The 14,390-nt window shown below is 42.7% G+C and overlaps 2 protein-coding genes across 5 annotated transcripts in view; one reads left to right on the top strand and one right to left on the bottom strand.

Moving 5' to 3' along the window:
- fanca (FA complementation group A) overlaps positions 1 to 4,951 on the top strand; it is a 39,705-nt gene extending 34,754 nt beyond the window's left edge. For all 3 annotated transcript variants that reach the window (XM_030052965.1, XM_030052964.1, XM_030052963.1), the window contains exons 36-42: positions 31 to 190; positions 978 to 1,040; positions 2,096 to 2,195; positions 2,369 to 2,444; positions 2,759 to 2,909; positions 3,006 to 3,104; positions 4,306 to 4,951. In XM_030052965.1, coding sequence (XP_029908825.1) covers positions 31 to 190; positions 978 to 1,040; positions 2,096 to 2,195; positions 2,369 to 2,444; positions 2,759 to 2,909; positions 3,006 to 3,104; positions 4,306 to 4,404 — 748 coding nt within the window. In that variant the 3' untranslated portion in view covers positions 4,405 to 4,951. The remainder of the gene's footprint in view (positions 1 to 30; positions 191 to 977; positions 1,041 to 2,095; positions 2,196 to 2,368; positions 2,445 to 2,758; positions 2,910 to 3,005; positions 3,105 to 4,305) is intronic.
- A 124-nt stretch (positions 4,952 to 5,075) lies between these two features.
- Positions 5,076 to 13,753, bottom strand: znf276 (zinc finger protein 276). 2 transcript variants are annotated; one of them, XM_030052966.1, is made up of 12 exons: positions 13,613 to 13,753; positions 12,057 to 12,354; positions 11,430 to 11,745; positions 10,558 to 10,604; positions 10,054 to 10,470; positions 9,263 to 9,344; positions 8,599 to 8,685; positions 8,358 to 8,477; positions 7,671 to 7,746; positions 7,233 to 7,350; positions 6,727 to 6,826; positions 5,076 to 6,630 (listed from the first exon to the last, which is right to left on the bottom strand). In XM_030052966.1, the coding sequence occupies exons 2-12, from the start codon at positions 12,298 to 12,300 to the stop codon at positions 6,357 to 6,359; spliced, it is 1,881 nt and encodes a 626-aa protein (XP_029908826.1). In that variant the 5' UTR covers positions 12,301 to 12,354; positions 13,613 to 13,753; the 3' UTR covers positions 5,076 to 6,356. The 2 variants fall into 2 exon arrangements, with proteins under 2 accessions (XP_029908826.1, XP_029908827.1); XM_030052967.1 differs by having other exon boundaries at positions 12,057 to 12,348; positions 13,613 to 13,734.
- Positions 13,754 to 14,390: the final 637 nt, after the last annotated feature.

The following is a 14,390-nucleotide window of genomic DNA, read 5'->3' as shown; positions in this document are numbered from 1 at the left end:
TATCTGAGCATGCTTATTCCTCATTTACAGCTCAGAGAAGGCTGTACCCTCCATGGTGACCTCAGCTCCGGCCCTGCTGCTGGCCGCCAGCTTGCACCGGGCCTGGGGAGCCCGTGGGGGGCGTCGGGGAGAGACGCAGGGCTTCAGCACCATCCTGGACACGCTGAAACTGGAGAGCCACTATCAGCAGGTGAGAGCACACACTGTGCTTTTTGTGTCTCTAATTTAATGAAACTAGTCGATTAGCAGCAGCAGCACACAGTCAATCATGTACATGTGACATGATTGGAAAAAAAAAGGGGGAGGCACCAGACAGATGTCCAGAACATGTCGGAAACTGAAGATGACAGACCAAATCAAATCAGGACAATTCAGGACTCATGATCTGGTCAGAGATCAGAGTCCTGGCTGGGAAATCACGCAGCAACTTCAACATCCACGTCATGAGCGGTGATGTCGTGATGAATCAAAAGGCACTCAACATGATATGCAGGCAGTGACTGTGATCACCCTCAGATAATGACTGATATTACAAAAATGTACACATTCAAACTGTCAGTTTTAATTTTCACAATACCACTAACACCCCTGCTTTTTTAAGTCACATCATTTTGATGCACCTTGTTACTATGAGCAATACAAATGTATATCTTGCATTTATATCAGTGTAAAAAGGTGGGCAAGCTTTATTCCATCTGTAACTAGTGACCTTCCATCACAGCCCTGATCATGAAGTCAAGAAATAAACATCTGATGTGTTGCTAACCTGCATACTAATTAGTACGACTAATATTAAAGTGAATTTATTATTCTACACCAAAGTATGACTCCTGCACATTTCCCATCAAAGACTGATTATAGCTGATATCTTTTCACTTGACACTCTTTTAGCTCAGAGGTAGAGCTGGGCAATGTGGACAAAATCAAATATCACTTTGACCGAATATCTGGATTTTGATGTTCATTTCTCCCCCCAGGTGCTTGTTTTTCTTCTCTTCCTGTGTGTAAATGACCTCATCTCAACCTTCCTGTATCCTCAGGTAATGTATGCACACAGAAACATGCTGGTATACACTGATGTTCACACACAAAGCCTCACGGGAAAAAACAAACATTTCAGGCAACGCAGCGGGATGTATTTTCTAACTTTGTTTTCATGCACAGTTTGCAGTGGATGATTTTTAGTGCCTAATGGACAAGAAACCAGGCTGTTACCACTTGAGTAAAACAACATTAAAATAGTACAATTAAATGTCATTGGGGAATGATGTAGGCATTGAAGCTTAAGCTACTTGCAGTTCCCTGTTGTGTTAGCTAAAGTCCTAAAATATGAATGTGTGATTGGATTGCTCACCCAGTTGAGTTATACAGCCCTCCTTAGGCTAAACTACACCTCTTTATGACAATTTGACACAATGCCTCTTTGGTTTTTATGAACATATTAGTGCCTGACCGATATGGGATTTTTGAGTGACACTAATTTTTGAGGGGAAAAATTCCCAGATTACCAATATGTCAGCCCATATAGTGATTTTTTTTTTTTTTTTACTTGAAACCGTAAATAGACATTTTCCTTAGTTTGTCTAGTTTCATTTGATACCAAAAATCACTCTAGCTTTAAAACTGAGCCCGCTGCAAATGTTTTTATATCAGTGTATATCAGTCAACATACACTGATGCTAATATGCTAGTGATATGTCTGTGATAGGCTGATAATATCGGTTGGCTGATATATTGATCACGCACTAGAGCATACACAACCACCAGAGCACTTTAAGAAAAATGCATAAATCAAAAGTCTGAAAAACGGTATGAATTATGAAGATGTGTGCACAACAGCAGTGCAGTTTACTGAGGCACAGCAAGAAGAAATACAGAATATTTTTGAACAGACGATACACCAAACAGGAAATATATGCAATGTGGCAGGTGGAAATATTGCAAAAATATCAATATGTGCAAGGTATAGCAATAAGTTGGAGATGAGAATATGAAGAAAACATGATTTAAAAAAAAAAAAAAAAAAAAGCTCACATGGGTTTACAAAATGAACTAAGTGTAAGACATTGTTGGTTGTGTGTGATGGTGTGTGCAGGAGGCGGAGGAGAGCGCTCAGAGAGCCAGGCAGCGGTGCTCAGAGATCCTCCCGCTGCTGCTGGACTCTCCTGACTGGCTGCTCATCTTCAAGTCAGCTGGTACAGTGAAGTGTTTGGAAATTCACAAATCATCTCGTAGAAAACCTCTTTTTTTTTTTTTTTTTTTTTTGCAGGTTTAGCCTGTCCAGTCTCCATCACATGTGCTTATTGTCCTTGCTGTATGTGTGTATTTGTACACTGTTAAAAATGATGTATCTCTCTCTCCACATTAGGAAAAGGTCCTTACCAGTCAGTGACCATGTTGACACGGGATGAGTGCACCAGGCTGATGCCTTTGGCCTTTTACAGGTGAGTTCTTCAACTATCAGGTTTGGTGTAGCGAGTTTAAGTGTGGGTTTTGCAGGGAAATGTGTCTAAAATGACATGTAGATATTTTCTATTTGATGTGATGCTACAACCATAAAACAATGACATCTTGGGTTTGAATATTTAATTCGCTGTAAGTGTGGTGTAGCTTCAGAGACGCTGCAACCAGCAGATACAGAATATGAATCTGACAGTCATGCAAAATGAGAAAAAAAGAAATTTTGAAGCTACTTGAGGGGAAATGTAAGGGAAAATCAGAGTCTTCAGCCTTAAGAATACCATGTTTGTTTGTGTAGCGTGTTGCTGCAGCAGCGTGCTGAGCTGCTGGACGCTGCTGTCCGGGCTCCAGGGTTCCTCCACACTGCCGTCCTCTGCTACATCGACCTGCTGCAGCTCTTCCTGGACAGACACACACCTGCACCCGTGTCAGAGCCCCACACCAACCAGGTGACTGTGCCTCCTCAGCAGCAGGAAAGGAAACTGCACACACACACACACGTCACATGACTGAATTCAAATGTATGAACTTGTTTGTGTGGTCAGGTGGAACCATCCCAGATGTTGAGCCGAGCCCAGCAGTTTCTTCTCAGGGCGATTTCTCAGAGTCCCCTGACTGCTCTCTCCTCCAGCCAGCTCACACAGGTAACACACACACACACACACACACACACACACACACACACACACACACCTCATCCTGATCCTGTTCCTATCACTGACCCTAAACCCAGGGCCCAGGACGGCAACACTGTAATGTGGGTCAGAGCGGTCTGGATAATCACATCCCATTTTTTCCTATTCAGGATCAAAATGATCTCATTGATTTCGACACAGCATTTTCACACATTATAAGACTAGATAATGCTTGTCCAGATATCACAGGACCAGGACTTCCAAATCCTGATTTGGAGAGCTTTTAAAAGGAATAGTTCACCAGTCATGGAAGTCCAGCTCAATGGCAGGAGGCTGACAGTCAGCATGTGCAGCCTCCAGCCAGTATCCAGCACTCAGTAACAATGAGAGGAAGACAGCAGCACTACTGTCCCACATGAGAGCTGGGTGGAGTGAAATAATATTACATTTCTCAAAATGGGTGAACTATCCCTGAAGTACTCCTCTGAGGCCATCTGCTGGACAAAGAACAGCTAACTTGGTAATGAAAAAGACATCATTAATGATCTGCCGCTCTAAAAGAGAAGTTAATTTTACTCTCCTTCTGCTCACTGATGAATTACGATGAATCTTTGGACATAATATCTACTTTCTGTATGACCATTTAATGATCATTTGAGGAATAAAGGTTCACTGCAGCGTTTCTCAGTGCCCGTCTGGCACTGAGAACAATATTTAATAATTATTTTTATTTCAAATAAATTATACAAACAATGAATGTTTCCTGGTAGTTTCAGTGAGTTAATTCCTGTATTCCTCGAGTTCTTTTCTGTAAGTGTGTGAAACAGTTTTGTCAGTCCACTCTCAATCCAGCCCCCCAGCTGCTGTCAGTATTATGCTGATTTTGGCAGTAAGTTGATCCAGATTCTTGCCTTGAGTTTTGAAAAACCCAAACATCAGATTACAAAATCTAGCTCCAAATCTTCAGGATCACAATCTTGGAAATGTGTTTTGAAATACTCATTTTTCAAAATGCAATCTGATCACTTTTATCCTGAAGGATACTTTTTGACAAACTGAGCCAAGGACCTAAAACCAAACGGCACTTTCAGCTCGGATTTACATTTGTTGGGCTTTTTTTAATTGCCAGATACTGTCCTGTCCTAAGCCTAAGATTAGACCTGTGCAACATGACATCTCCTTTGTTTTCCCCGTCCTTGTCCCGGCGTAGCTGCAGTCCCTGTGTGAGGATCTGGACCCCGAGGTGGCAGCTGCTCTCGCCCTGCAGCTCGGCCCCGACAGCCTCAGCCAGGAGATGGACTTCCTCTGAACGGGTGAGGAGCAGCTGCTCAGGCACAGCAACAGGCAAACAGACGATGTGTGGAGGGAGATTTGTTTACACCCACTTTACTGCCAATTATTCTGTTTGTTTTGCCAGTGACAGATTACCAGTTTCATATTTGTTGTTGGGTTACATGTCACCCATTATTCCTCCATCTGCACTTAGCTGAGGAAATCAGCACCTTTACTTGTATCAAAAAGTAGAAACCTGTTCCTGTGGTTTATATTTGAGTTAGGACCGATCAGAGCCAATATCGGTATCTGGACATAATTCACTCATTGGATATCAAACTGACATTACCAATCCACGTACCGACCCAGATTCCTTAATCTGTGTGAAAAGGCACTTTTAAGCCTCTGCCTGTACATCTAACTCACCATTTGGCAAGTGACTGAGCTGGTAAAGGGATTTTTACATGGGTGACCACAATCGCCTGGCCTTGGGGAGGAGCAATGCGAGGCGAGTCATGTGGGCAGTAATAATCTTAAAAAAAAAAAAAAAAAAAAGAGCTCTGGTGTCAGTACTGGTATTGACAGATATCCCAATTCAGGTATTGGAATCAGATTGGGACTGAGAAAAAGTGGATTGTTGCTTCTCTCGTTGACATAAAGGCATTTTCAGTTCTAAATGTGAGTCTGAAATTAATATCCACATGGAGCTTTGTAAAAACAGATTCACACAGTTTATTTACAGGCTGTCCTTTACATACTGCTCACAGCGGTTCAAAGTCTATATTATACATGTGTATATCTCAAGCCCTTTTTGATGTTTACACGTCAGAGATAAACACTTACTTTGCAATGTAATAACTTAATAAAAAAACATCTACCAAGAAAATCCCATGTTCCGTGAATCATTCTGCACCATCAGTTGCCCATTGCACATATAGGCAGAATAAGTGCTTTACTGACATCTAGATAACAAGAATATTACATTATATACTTGACAATAGCGTCATATTGAGTGCACGCAGTTACTTACTATATATGTGGCTTAACCGGGCTCTGATAGGATGTAATTCAGTTATCAAGAAAAAATTCTAAATCCATGGTCCATACACACACAAACTGCTTGTCTCTTCTGGTAACACTTTCTCTCATCTCCTTTTTTCACTGGAAAAGTTGAGAGAAAGCCTTTCTTACTGTCAGACAAAAAAAAAAAAAAGACGTGGTTTTGAAATGCGCTAATAGTAAGATTTTTACGGTCCCATAGCACAAAACATGTGAATACTGCTGCAGGGGCTGATAGGCTTGTCGATCAGCACCAGTGACTCAACAGTTACTTCATCATATGATCAGATTTCAGGCTTTCAAACTGACTCAACAGCCAATCTTCTTTTCTGGGACAAAAACTCCTCGCCTGCTGGCCCAGAGAGTGTAACACCTTGTTTGTGGATGCCGTCGCTGCTGCCAGAGCATCTCAGTGCACTTTGCTGAACATCAATATCCAACATGAAGTAAAGCCTGCTACTTCCCCTACGACAGAGTATTCCCTAAAACACCCTCAAAATGAAACACCTGTGTTTTGTAATGAAAATCAATTCATAAAACAACAACCAGCTGACGATAAGTTTTTCCCACCAATATAGTTAGATCAACCAACATGAAAGTTTTCATTATGAAGAAAACAGTGTAAAATATATATTTTTTGTTAATTCTAACTGTAAAAGTTGACATGCGAGTTATCTGATAAAACTGGTGCTGAAATTGATCTTCCCGCTTGACAGCCTGGCGGAACAGAAACGTTACCAGTTGATGAAACTGATGTTGTGTTGGAAAGAGCCACAGACTCATTCTCTGTCCCCGTCTATCAGCCTGACAACGTAAACAAACTGTCAACTTCAACGTCCCGCTTCTGTCGTGACAACCTGCCAGAAACAGAGCCCGTCCCGCAGTTTGGGAAGGGCAGCGTTAGACTTTGTTCCACTGGTTTTCCAGCTGTCATCTGTCTTGGTCTTGCTGCACCACTTCCCCAGTCAGCGTGATGGTGTGGATGTCGGAGTATGGCGGGTGCTGCTGCGGGTTGCCGCCTCTCTGAGCCTCTGCCTGAGTCAGCGGGTGGACCATGGACATGTGGACATTCAGATTGTGGGCTTTCTCGAAACGTTTTCCGCAGAGGAGGCAGGCGAACTCCAGGTCGGCCTCCGCCTTGTGTTTGGTCATGTGATATTTTAAGGAGGCTCGCTGCCGACACTGGAAGCCACACACCTCACACCTGGATGACAAGGATGGGAACAGGCAGCTGAATGACACTTGTGATCATTTCACACAGGTCGTGATGAGAGCAGAGCTCAGTGTGATCTGTACTCACTGCAGCGGTTTGGCTCCTGAGTGGCGCATCTGGTGAACTGAGAGGTGTTTCCTCTGCTTGAAGGTTTGACCACACTGGTCACAAATGTAGTTCCTCTCCTCTGGCAACACACAGGTGACAAACTTCAAGCAAAACAAGCCAAAATAAACACTGAACAGAACAGAAAACTGAACAGAAAACTATATAACTCTATAGAGCATCTTCACAGAAGCCATTTTGACACAAACACAGGGTGTCTGAGGTCTTAGTTTCAACATAACATTTGATTTAATTTCATTTATCCATCTGTCTTTTCTTTTTTTAGCAGTCAAGTCACAACATGACCTCATACCTACCAATGAAGAGAAATCTAAGAAAGAAGAGCTCGGCACTGAACTAACTTGAGTTTAAACTTAACACAAAGGCTTATCCGAATAAAACACATTGTATTAAAAGCTCTTTAAAAAGCATTAAATTTAACTGATATGTGCAGCGCACTAATTACATGAAATTAGGTGAAGCCCTACCGGTGTGGATGAGCTTGACGTGCCGCTGCAGGTAGCGGTCGATCATGAAGACCTTGTTGCAGCCAGGATGAGGGCAGGGCCGCTCTCTCACCTCCTCGTGATGCTCCTTGATGTGCTTCTGGAACACCAGTCAAACCAGTCAGAGCTTCTCGCTGTGTGTTTATAGCTCCGGTCATGTCTAACAGTGTAACTGAACAGCCTCTCAGTTGTGGACAGAGATAACCGAGGTAGTGACACCTCACACCAGCGTACACAGCGAGGTGGTTTCACCTTTTAGATTTTACATTAGATACAGTGATTGTGTTTCAGGTGTCAGGACAGCGACATCCCAAACACTAACAGATGACAACTGATCCACCAGCGTCACATCAAACACTGCAACAACAGTGAAACGATGTCACTTTGCTCTTGTACATTACAGGTAAGCTGTATTCTGACCTTCAGCCCATCGGGAGCTCGGTAGACCGCCGTGCAGCCCTGGTATGGACACTTGTAGATATTAGGCAGCTCCTCTCTGACAATACAAACACATTATTCCAGTGTTAACACTTAAATTCAGGACATTAGAGTAGAATGAAATGGAACCTGAGCATTTTAAGAAACATTTCAAACTATGACTGCAGCCTCCAAAACTAACATAATTAAATATTATACAATTTATTTTTCTCTATGAAAGCTGAAAGAGCTCAGGACACATTCTCCTCAGTAAAACCACTAAAACGTACACTTAAAACAAAATTACACTTTGGCAGGCTGTTGGATTGTATCGTCAACTGGCCGAGATATGATGATTGTGATATGATTTTAACCACAACGATAAAGTAGAATCCTACAGTTTGCATCCTTTAAACATTTACTAACCTCAAATACAAACTGGGGAGACAATTTTCGACAATAAAGACCAGTCTCTAAAGCTAAACTCACCTCCACCCAGAGACTACAGTGATGTATTGTTACAGCACAACAGGCTCTGGGAATTATCATACCATTTCCCAAATCTGTTCCACACAACTTCAGTGTAACCTTTCCTGCAGTTCCCTCAGAGAGCAGGGGCTGCGGAGGTGATTCTTTCTGCAGATTACAGACGAAGGAAAAGCAAGATGTGAATGAAGCGTCTCTGTTTACCCTTTAGGTTTGAACTTGTTCTTCCAGCCAGGCTTGGGCCCCGGTTTCTTTTTCACTTTGGGCTCCTCCGGTGTCTTCGGGCTTCGTCTCCTCTTGTTGGGGATGGTCAGCCTGCGAGGCCTTGCAGCGGGGAGAGGAAGACACAACAGACGTCAACACCAACTCACTTTCAGTAGATGTGTGCAGTTTCAGGAAGGAGGAAGAGGAGCATCTTTAGCTGAAGCTGAGTGACTGTACCCACCTTTTCTCTGGATAAGGCTGGAACAGTTCGTCATCGGAGAAACCTCTTTTTCTACCCTCGTCAAACTCGTCCTCAATGGACATGGCTCTGTGGGCATACATGTGCAGTGCCATACATCATATTTTTGTAGAGGTGAATGCTCTCTCTCCAGACCACTGAACCAACAGGACAGTTTGACTATGGATTTATGAAGGTGAATAACTTCTGTCTTGTCCCAGTTTTGAAGATATTTCCATCTGTTTCCATTGCATAAAGTATTCAACAGTATCCCCAGGACTGTATTTTTGTTACGGTGGAAAAGCTCCTGAAACAGAATTAAGTCTAACGACTCGGAGGTGAGTGTGTGTGTGGGATCGGACCAAAGTGTTGCATTACAATCAAGTTAAGAGCTTCCCATAGATAATCACTGCAGTACCGATCAATTCTATTGATCGATAAAGATGTGATCAAACAAACTGCATAAGAGTGTGTAAACAACACTGATAGGACAATATTTGATGTTATCTGCAAATCGATATCTTGGTGTAAACTTAGCATACACTTCTGCTGAAAGACAAAAAAAAGACAGCAGTGCGGACTGTGTGGGCGACTCAAGGACTTTACAGCTACAAGAGATGGGAGAAAACTGAAATGGGTAGAAAGATGAGCAGTGTGTGTGATTAACCTGTCAGAGAGATCACTGTCGGCCGTCTGGTCCTCCAGCTGGGCAGGAGCAGGAGACGGCGCCTCCTCGTGCCCTACAAACTCTGGACGAAGAGAAACAAGTCACACTAACACCAACAACCAGAAGTGAAACTGAAAGCTGATTCCGTGCTACAGCGACCAGTTTGATATGGGAGTGATACTGTCGTCTTAACCAAGTCTCATGTAATCAGTCTTTGCCTGCTGAGGTTATTCTAACCAGGTGAACCACAAACTCACTCACCAACAGCTCATTCTCCAACAGAATTATGGTGCCAGCTAATGGGGATCTTAAAGGGATAGTTCACCCATTCTGAAAAATTTGATCCCACAGGTCCACCCCTTTATCTGCAATGTCCACTGTTAATATTCAACTTGGTATCAACGTCCTGACTGAAGCAAAGTTGATAAGTAAACCAATAGTATATTGATACTGAGCTGAGTATTTACATTAGACAAGTTGATATGAGATTAAGTGTCTACATTGACTCAGTTGTGAAACTCAACGGATGAAAAGCTGATACTAAGTTAATTATCCCAAATAAAGTACGATCTGAAAATCTTTTCTGAGCTCTGGATCAAAGATTTTTCCATAAAACCTCCCCAAAAAGGAGTTAATGGCAGCACTGTTTGTGATGTTTATGTGCCCATCAGTAGACCCCGTGCAATGTGATCAACCCTACACCCTTGTGGGAACTGCTGCCGTTTACTTTTACCTTTTGGGGATCACCTGAAGAGGTGATCCCCAAAGGATGCCTGAGCCTTGTGTCTCACCATTAGTGGTGCTGCTGCCATCGATCTGGGCTGAGCTCTGAGTCTGCGGCGTGACTGCAGCTGGACTCGGCTGGGCCAAACTGGTTGCACTTCCCCCGGCACTCCTTAGATCTCCTCTGGACTGCTCCTCCTCTTCCTCCTCCTCCTCCTCAGACATCGCTCCATCATCATTGCCGCTTCTTAACAGAGCACCGCTAACACTCACCGGGTTGGCCCTCGGTTGAGTTTCGGCAGTGGCAGTGTCCATGATGTAGCTGTGCCCGTCCATGCAGCCCCACACCGCTCTCACAGAACCCCAGCACTGGCCCTCCAGCACCTCCTTGAGGTCGGGGCAGGAGCGGCACGCCTCTCCATGGTGGTGGGCCCAGGACACCAGGCTGTGGAGGCACTTAGGGTCTGAGGTAAAAGACGGCGGCGCTGTAAAGGAAACACAGCAGCACATCTCAACAGACTGGCACACATGATGGGGTCTGATAGATGACGTGAAAAGATGCTTTCACTTACCTGTTGAACCGTGGGTCACCGACGACTGTGGACACTTTGCATTCTTCCTAAAACAAACAAAAAAAAAAAACAGAAACATGCCAACATCTGGACATCATCTACCAGGAAAAGTGACCAAGACATGAGCACAGAAACCTGCAACAAGTTCACTTTTTTAAAATCACTTAAGTTAAACGGCAAGAATTTACATGCAAATTCATATCCATCATAAACATTCACATATACATATACAAATACATTTATCTATCTCTCCAGCAAAATTAGGACCCACCGACCTTAGCACTCTTTCTTTCTTGTTTCTTTAGTTTCCTTAAAGTAATATTGAACTTTGGTAGAGTGCTGGGTTGTATAGTTCCCTGGGTGTTATGAGTCCACATGGCGGTGAAACCTCCTCATTATTTGCTCTGTGTATTGCTTCAATATACTGTGTTTATAATCTTATTTAATTTTTATCTGTATATATTTATATTTATCTGTATATATATTGTAGAAAGTTTTATCTTCTTAGGTCTGTAACATTATTACTATTATTAATTTTCAGTTACATGATCATGATCCTAGCCTCTTTATTGATATTCTTACTAAGATGCTGGTTTTAGATTTGCCACAATTTACATCTTTGCCTGTTCTGTCCCAGGACAGCAGACAGAAATGAGCAGCTTGCTGTATTCTAAATACATAATTAAATTAAATTAAATTAAATTCAGTCATACAGGTGATGACTGTTAAGTGCGACAATATTTGCTCTCAGATTTCCTCAAAATTTCTAAAATCACTCATGTCACTTATTTTCACACAGTAGCCTCACACATATAAAAGCACACCAGCACATCCACATAGTCACTGATCGGAGGTTCTCCTCTCAGACTTACCGGCCTCGGCTGTTCCCTTGACTAACCGGCGGCAGGTTGACTCTCTGCAGGAACCTGATCAGGATGCTGTGACACTTGTAGAAGTTGGCATGACATTTCTTACAGATAAACTCCGATAACTGGGGGTCACGGTCCAGCGGTACCCCGACCAGCCGCTGGAAGTCTGTGTGGAATAAAAGGGGCGACGGGGCCACAGAGTCGGATTCATCGTCAAGAACCTCGGCTGAATCCTGAGGCCACTGGTTGAAGGCGTGCCGCAGGCTCCGCGGTGAGAACTTGCCGTGGCAGAGCCTGCAGAGGGCAGTGGATAGTCTACCTGCGGGGACAGAAAACAGTCTGTTAAACTGTAAGTCCTGACATGAAATAGTCGGAGGAGTTGCTGCATCTGGCAGGCAAGACAAAATGTAGTGAACAAGTCCTGGGCTGGAGGAAAATGTCAGAAATCCTGAAGAAGAGGATAAAGTAAATAACTGACAATCAAAATGGGCAAAGACTCATGGACCTTACACTGATAATGGTTTTCCAGTAACTGGATATGTACACCTGGTATAATGAATATAAACAAATAATGCTTTTTTTTTTCAATTCTAGTTTGAATTCATGTCACATTACTGGGCCTCTGCCCACCTGAAGATTTGGATCGGCTCCCTGGATGTTTCTGAGGATGGTCGGCAGCTGCTGCGCCCCCGTCCCGCCTCCCGGTCTCGTCTGTTGGTCCATTATCACGCTGGAGACTATCTGCTGCCGACACGGCCTTCCTGGGTCTGCCTCTGTTTCCTGGCTTCTTGACGTCGCCCGCGCTCCCTGCTGGCGTCCTACCCGTCTGTCGTGAAGCTTCCGGCAACCGAGGACGTCGGCCTTTTTTCTTCATAATGAATTTGAGACGGGACCCTCAGCAGCTGATGCTGACGATGGAGCCCTGCAGCTGGAAGGATGTATGATGTTAGAAGAGCATGTAAGGGTTTTTTTGCTCTGCCTTTAAGCAATGCAATTCAGTTAAACCTTCACTTATTTGTTTATTTACTGCACATTAGAGGTCGACTGATTAATCGGCACCAATAGGACGTTTTACAAACTATTGGTACTGGCAGAATGTGGCTTGGATGGTGGGCGATGGCTGACCACTAAATGACTGAACCTAACCCTGCATAAAAATGACTCTGTCCTTAGACAAAGGGGACATGAACACTTAAATGTCTCACATATGAATAAAAGTGAATAAAATAATCGTTTTGAGTGCTGTCAATGATAGAGAAACAATCTTATATGATAATTGACTTCATTCTGAAAAAAAAAAAAAAAAATCTAAAATAATTCAGTGAAATTATTCCTCCTGTAAAGCTCAACACTGCAGACAAACTGTGTTTCCTCCCTTACAACACCAGACTTCTCAACTGGAATCAACTGGAAAAAAACTTCTCAAAAAACATAATAAGAGCTCCCACTGGCTGAGTTTGATTTTTTTAGTTCCAGATTTATTTATTAATTACTCAGAATTTGACGCTCATTCATTTCTATATATATTTATGCATTTACCACTTTGACTTAGATGTTCAGCTCAAAAGTCACCCAGTTTCTAATATAGTTAAAGATAATTCATTTCCCACAGTGTCATTTTTTTCTGTTTTTGCAGAACGGTGTGTGTGTGTGTGTGTGTGTGTCCACTATGGGATTTCATGTTGCACAGATATATCATTTGCATGTTTGTATATCCTCTGTACTTTGCATCCCGCTCTGCTTCACATGTAAGCCTGTAGCTGTCAGCTGCGTGCTCAAACAGCAGTCACACATGTTCATATTGTTAAGAATATATTTTTATGTTTGTTTTTTGCTGTAAAGTGTGTGTTGCAGTTTCCTCTCAGTGACCATGGGATCGGAGGCTGCAATAAAAAAAAAAAGAGCCATGTTTTGACTTCAGTGTTACAGCCAATGGAGCTCAGCGGTGCAGTGAAATATCCCATTTTAAAATGAAAAATGCTCAGAGTAAAGCAGAGTACAGTACAGTGGAGCTGGTACTGACTTATTATACTGACATTAGTGTAGTTCACGTTAGCTGCTTAGCCAGTTAGCCGAGCAGCCAGTTCCGTTTGCTAGCCACTTTCTAACAAAATGACAGAGTTTCCTGCCGGTATTGTTTACTGTCTTTAGCTGTAATGGAGTTTGAACGAAACGGACAGGCCTACCGTCACTGTGTGTGAGTCCTAGCACCGGCAGCGCATCCTGCTTTTGGCACAAAATGAGGTTTAGGAAGCAGCCAGGGGCTCTGAAGGTTGCAGTTGTAAACATTAAAACCCGGAAGTGTTCGCTGGAGAGGAAAGGTGGTGGAATATTCTGCAGCGCCACCTTCCGTTTTCCGTGAGAAATGTGTGAGAACCTATCAGACATTATACCTGAAATAATGAAACACCTGTCAGGCTTACTAACTGAGGAAGAGTGAAGCCATGTCGGTGTTTTGGTTTCGTCAAGTGAGACAGAAGCTGAAGTTTTTTGCGCTTTTTCTCCTCCAAAAACGCAAAATGTGATAATGTTATTAAAAAAAATGCCAGATATATTAACTCTCCTTTATTCTTGTTTGTTTACACACACACACACACACACACACACACACACACACACACACACACACACACACACATATATATATATATATACACACACGCACACACACACACACACACATATATATATATATATATATATATATATATATATATATATGTGTGTGTGTGTGTGTGTGTGTGTGTGTGTGTGTGTGTGTGTGTGTGTGTGTGTGTGTGTGCAGTGGTGTTATCTTCTCTGCTAATGACTTAACACACACACACACACACACACATATGTATATATATATATATATATATATATATATATATACATACAAAATAAAAGAAGCATGATGAAAATAAAACAAAGTGGTGCAAAAGAGAGACAAAAAAATAATAAAGAAAGAAATACATTTGTGAA

This window comes from Myripristis murdjan, chromosome 6, assembly GCF_902150065.1.
Source record: "Myripristis murdjan chromosome 6, fMyrMur1.1, whole genome shotgun sequence".
Lineage (NCBI taxonomy): Eukaryota > Metazoa > Chordata > Actinopteri > Holocentriformes > Holocentridae > Myripristis > Myripristis murdjan.
This window is presented reverse-complemented; position numbering and strand designations above follow the sequence as displayed.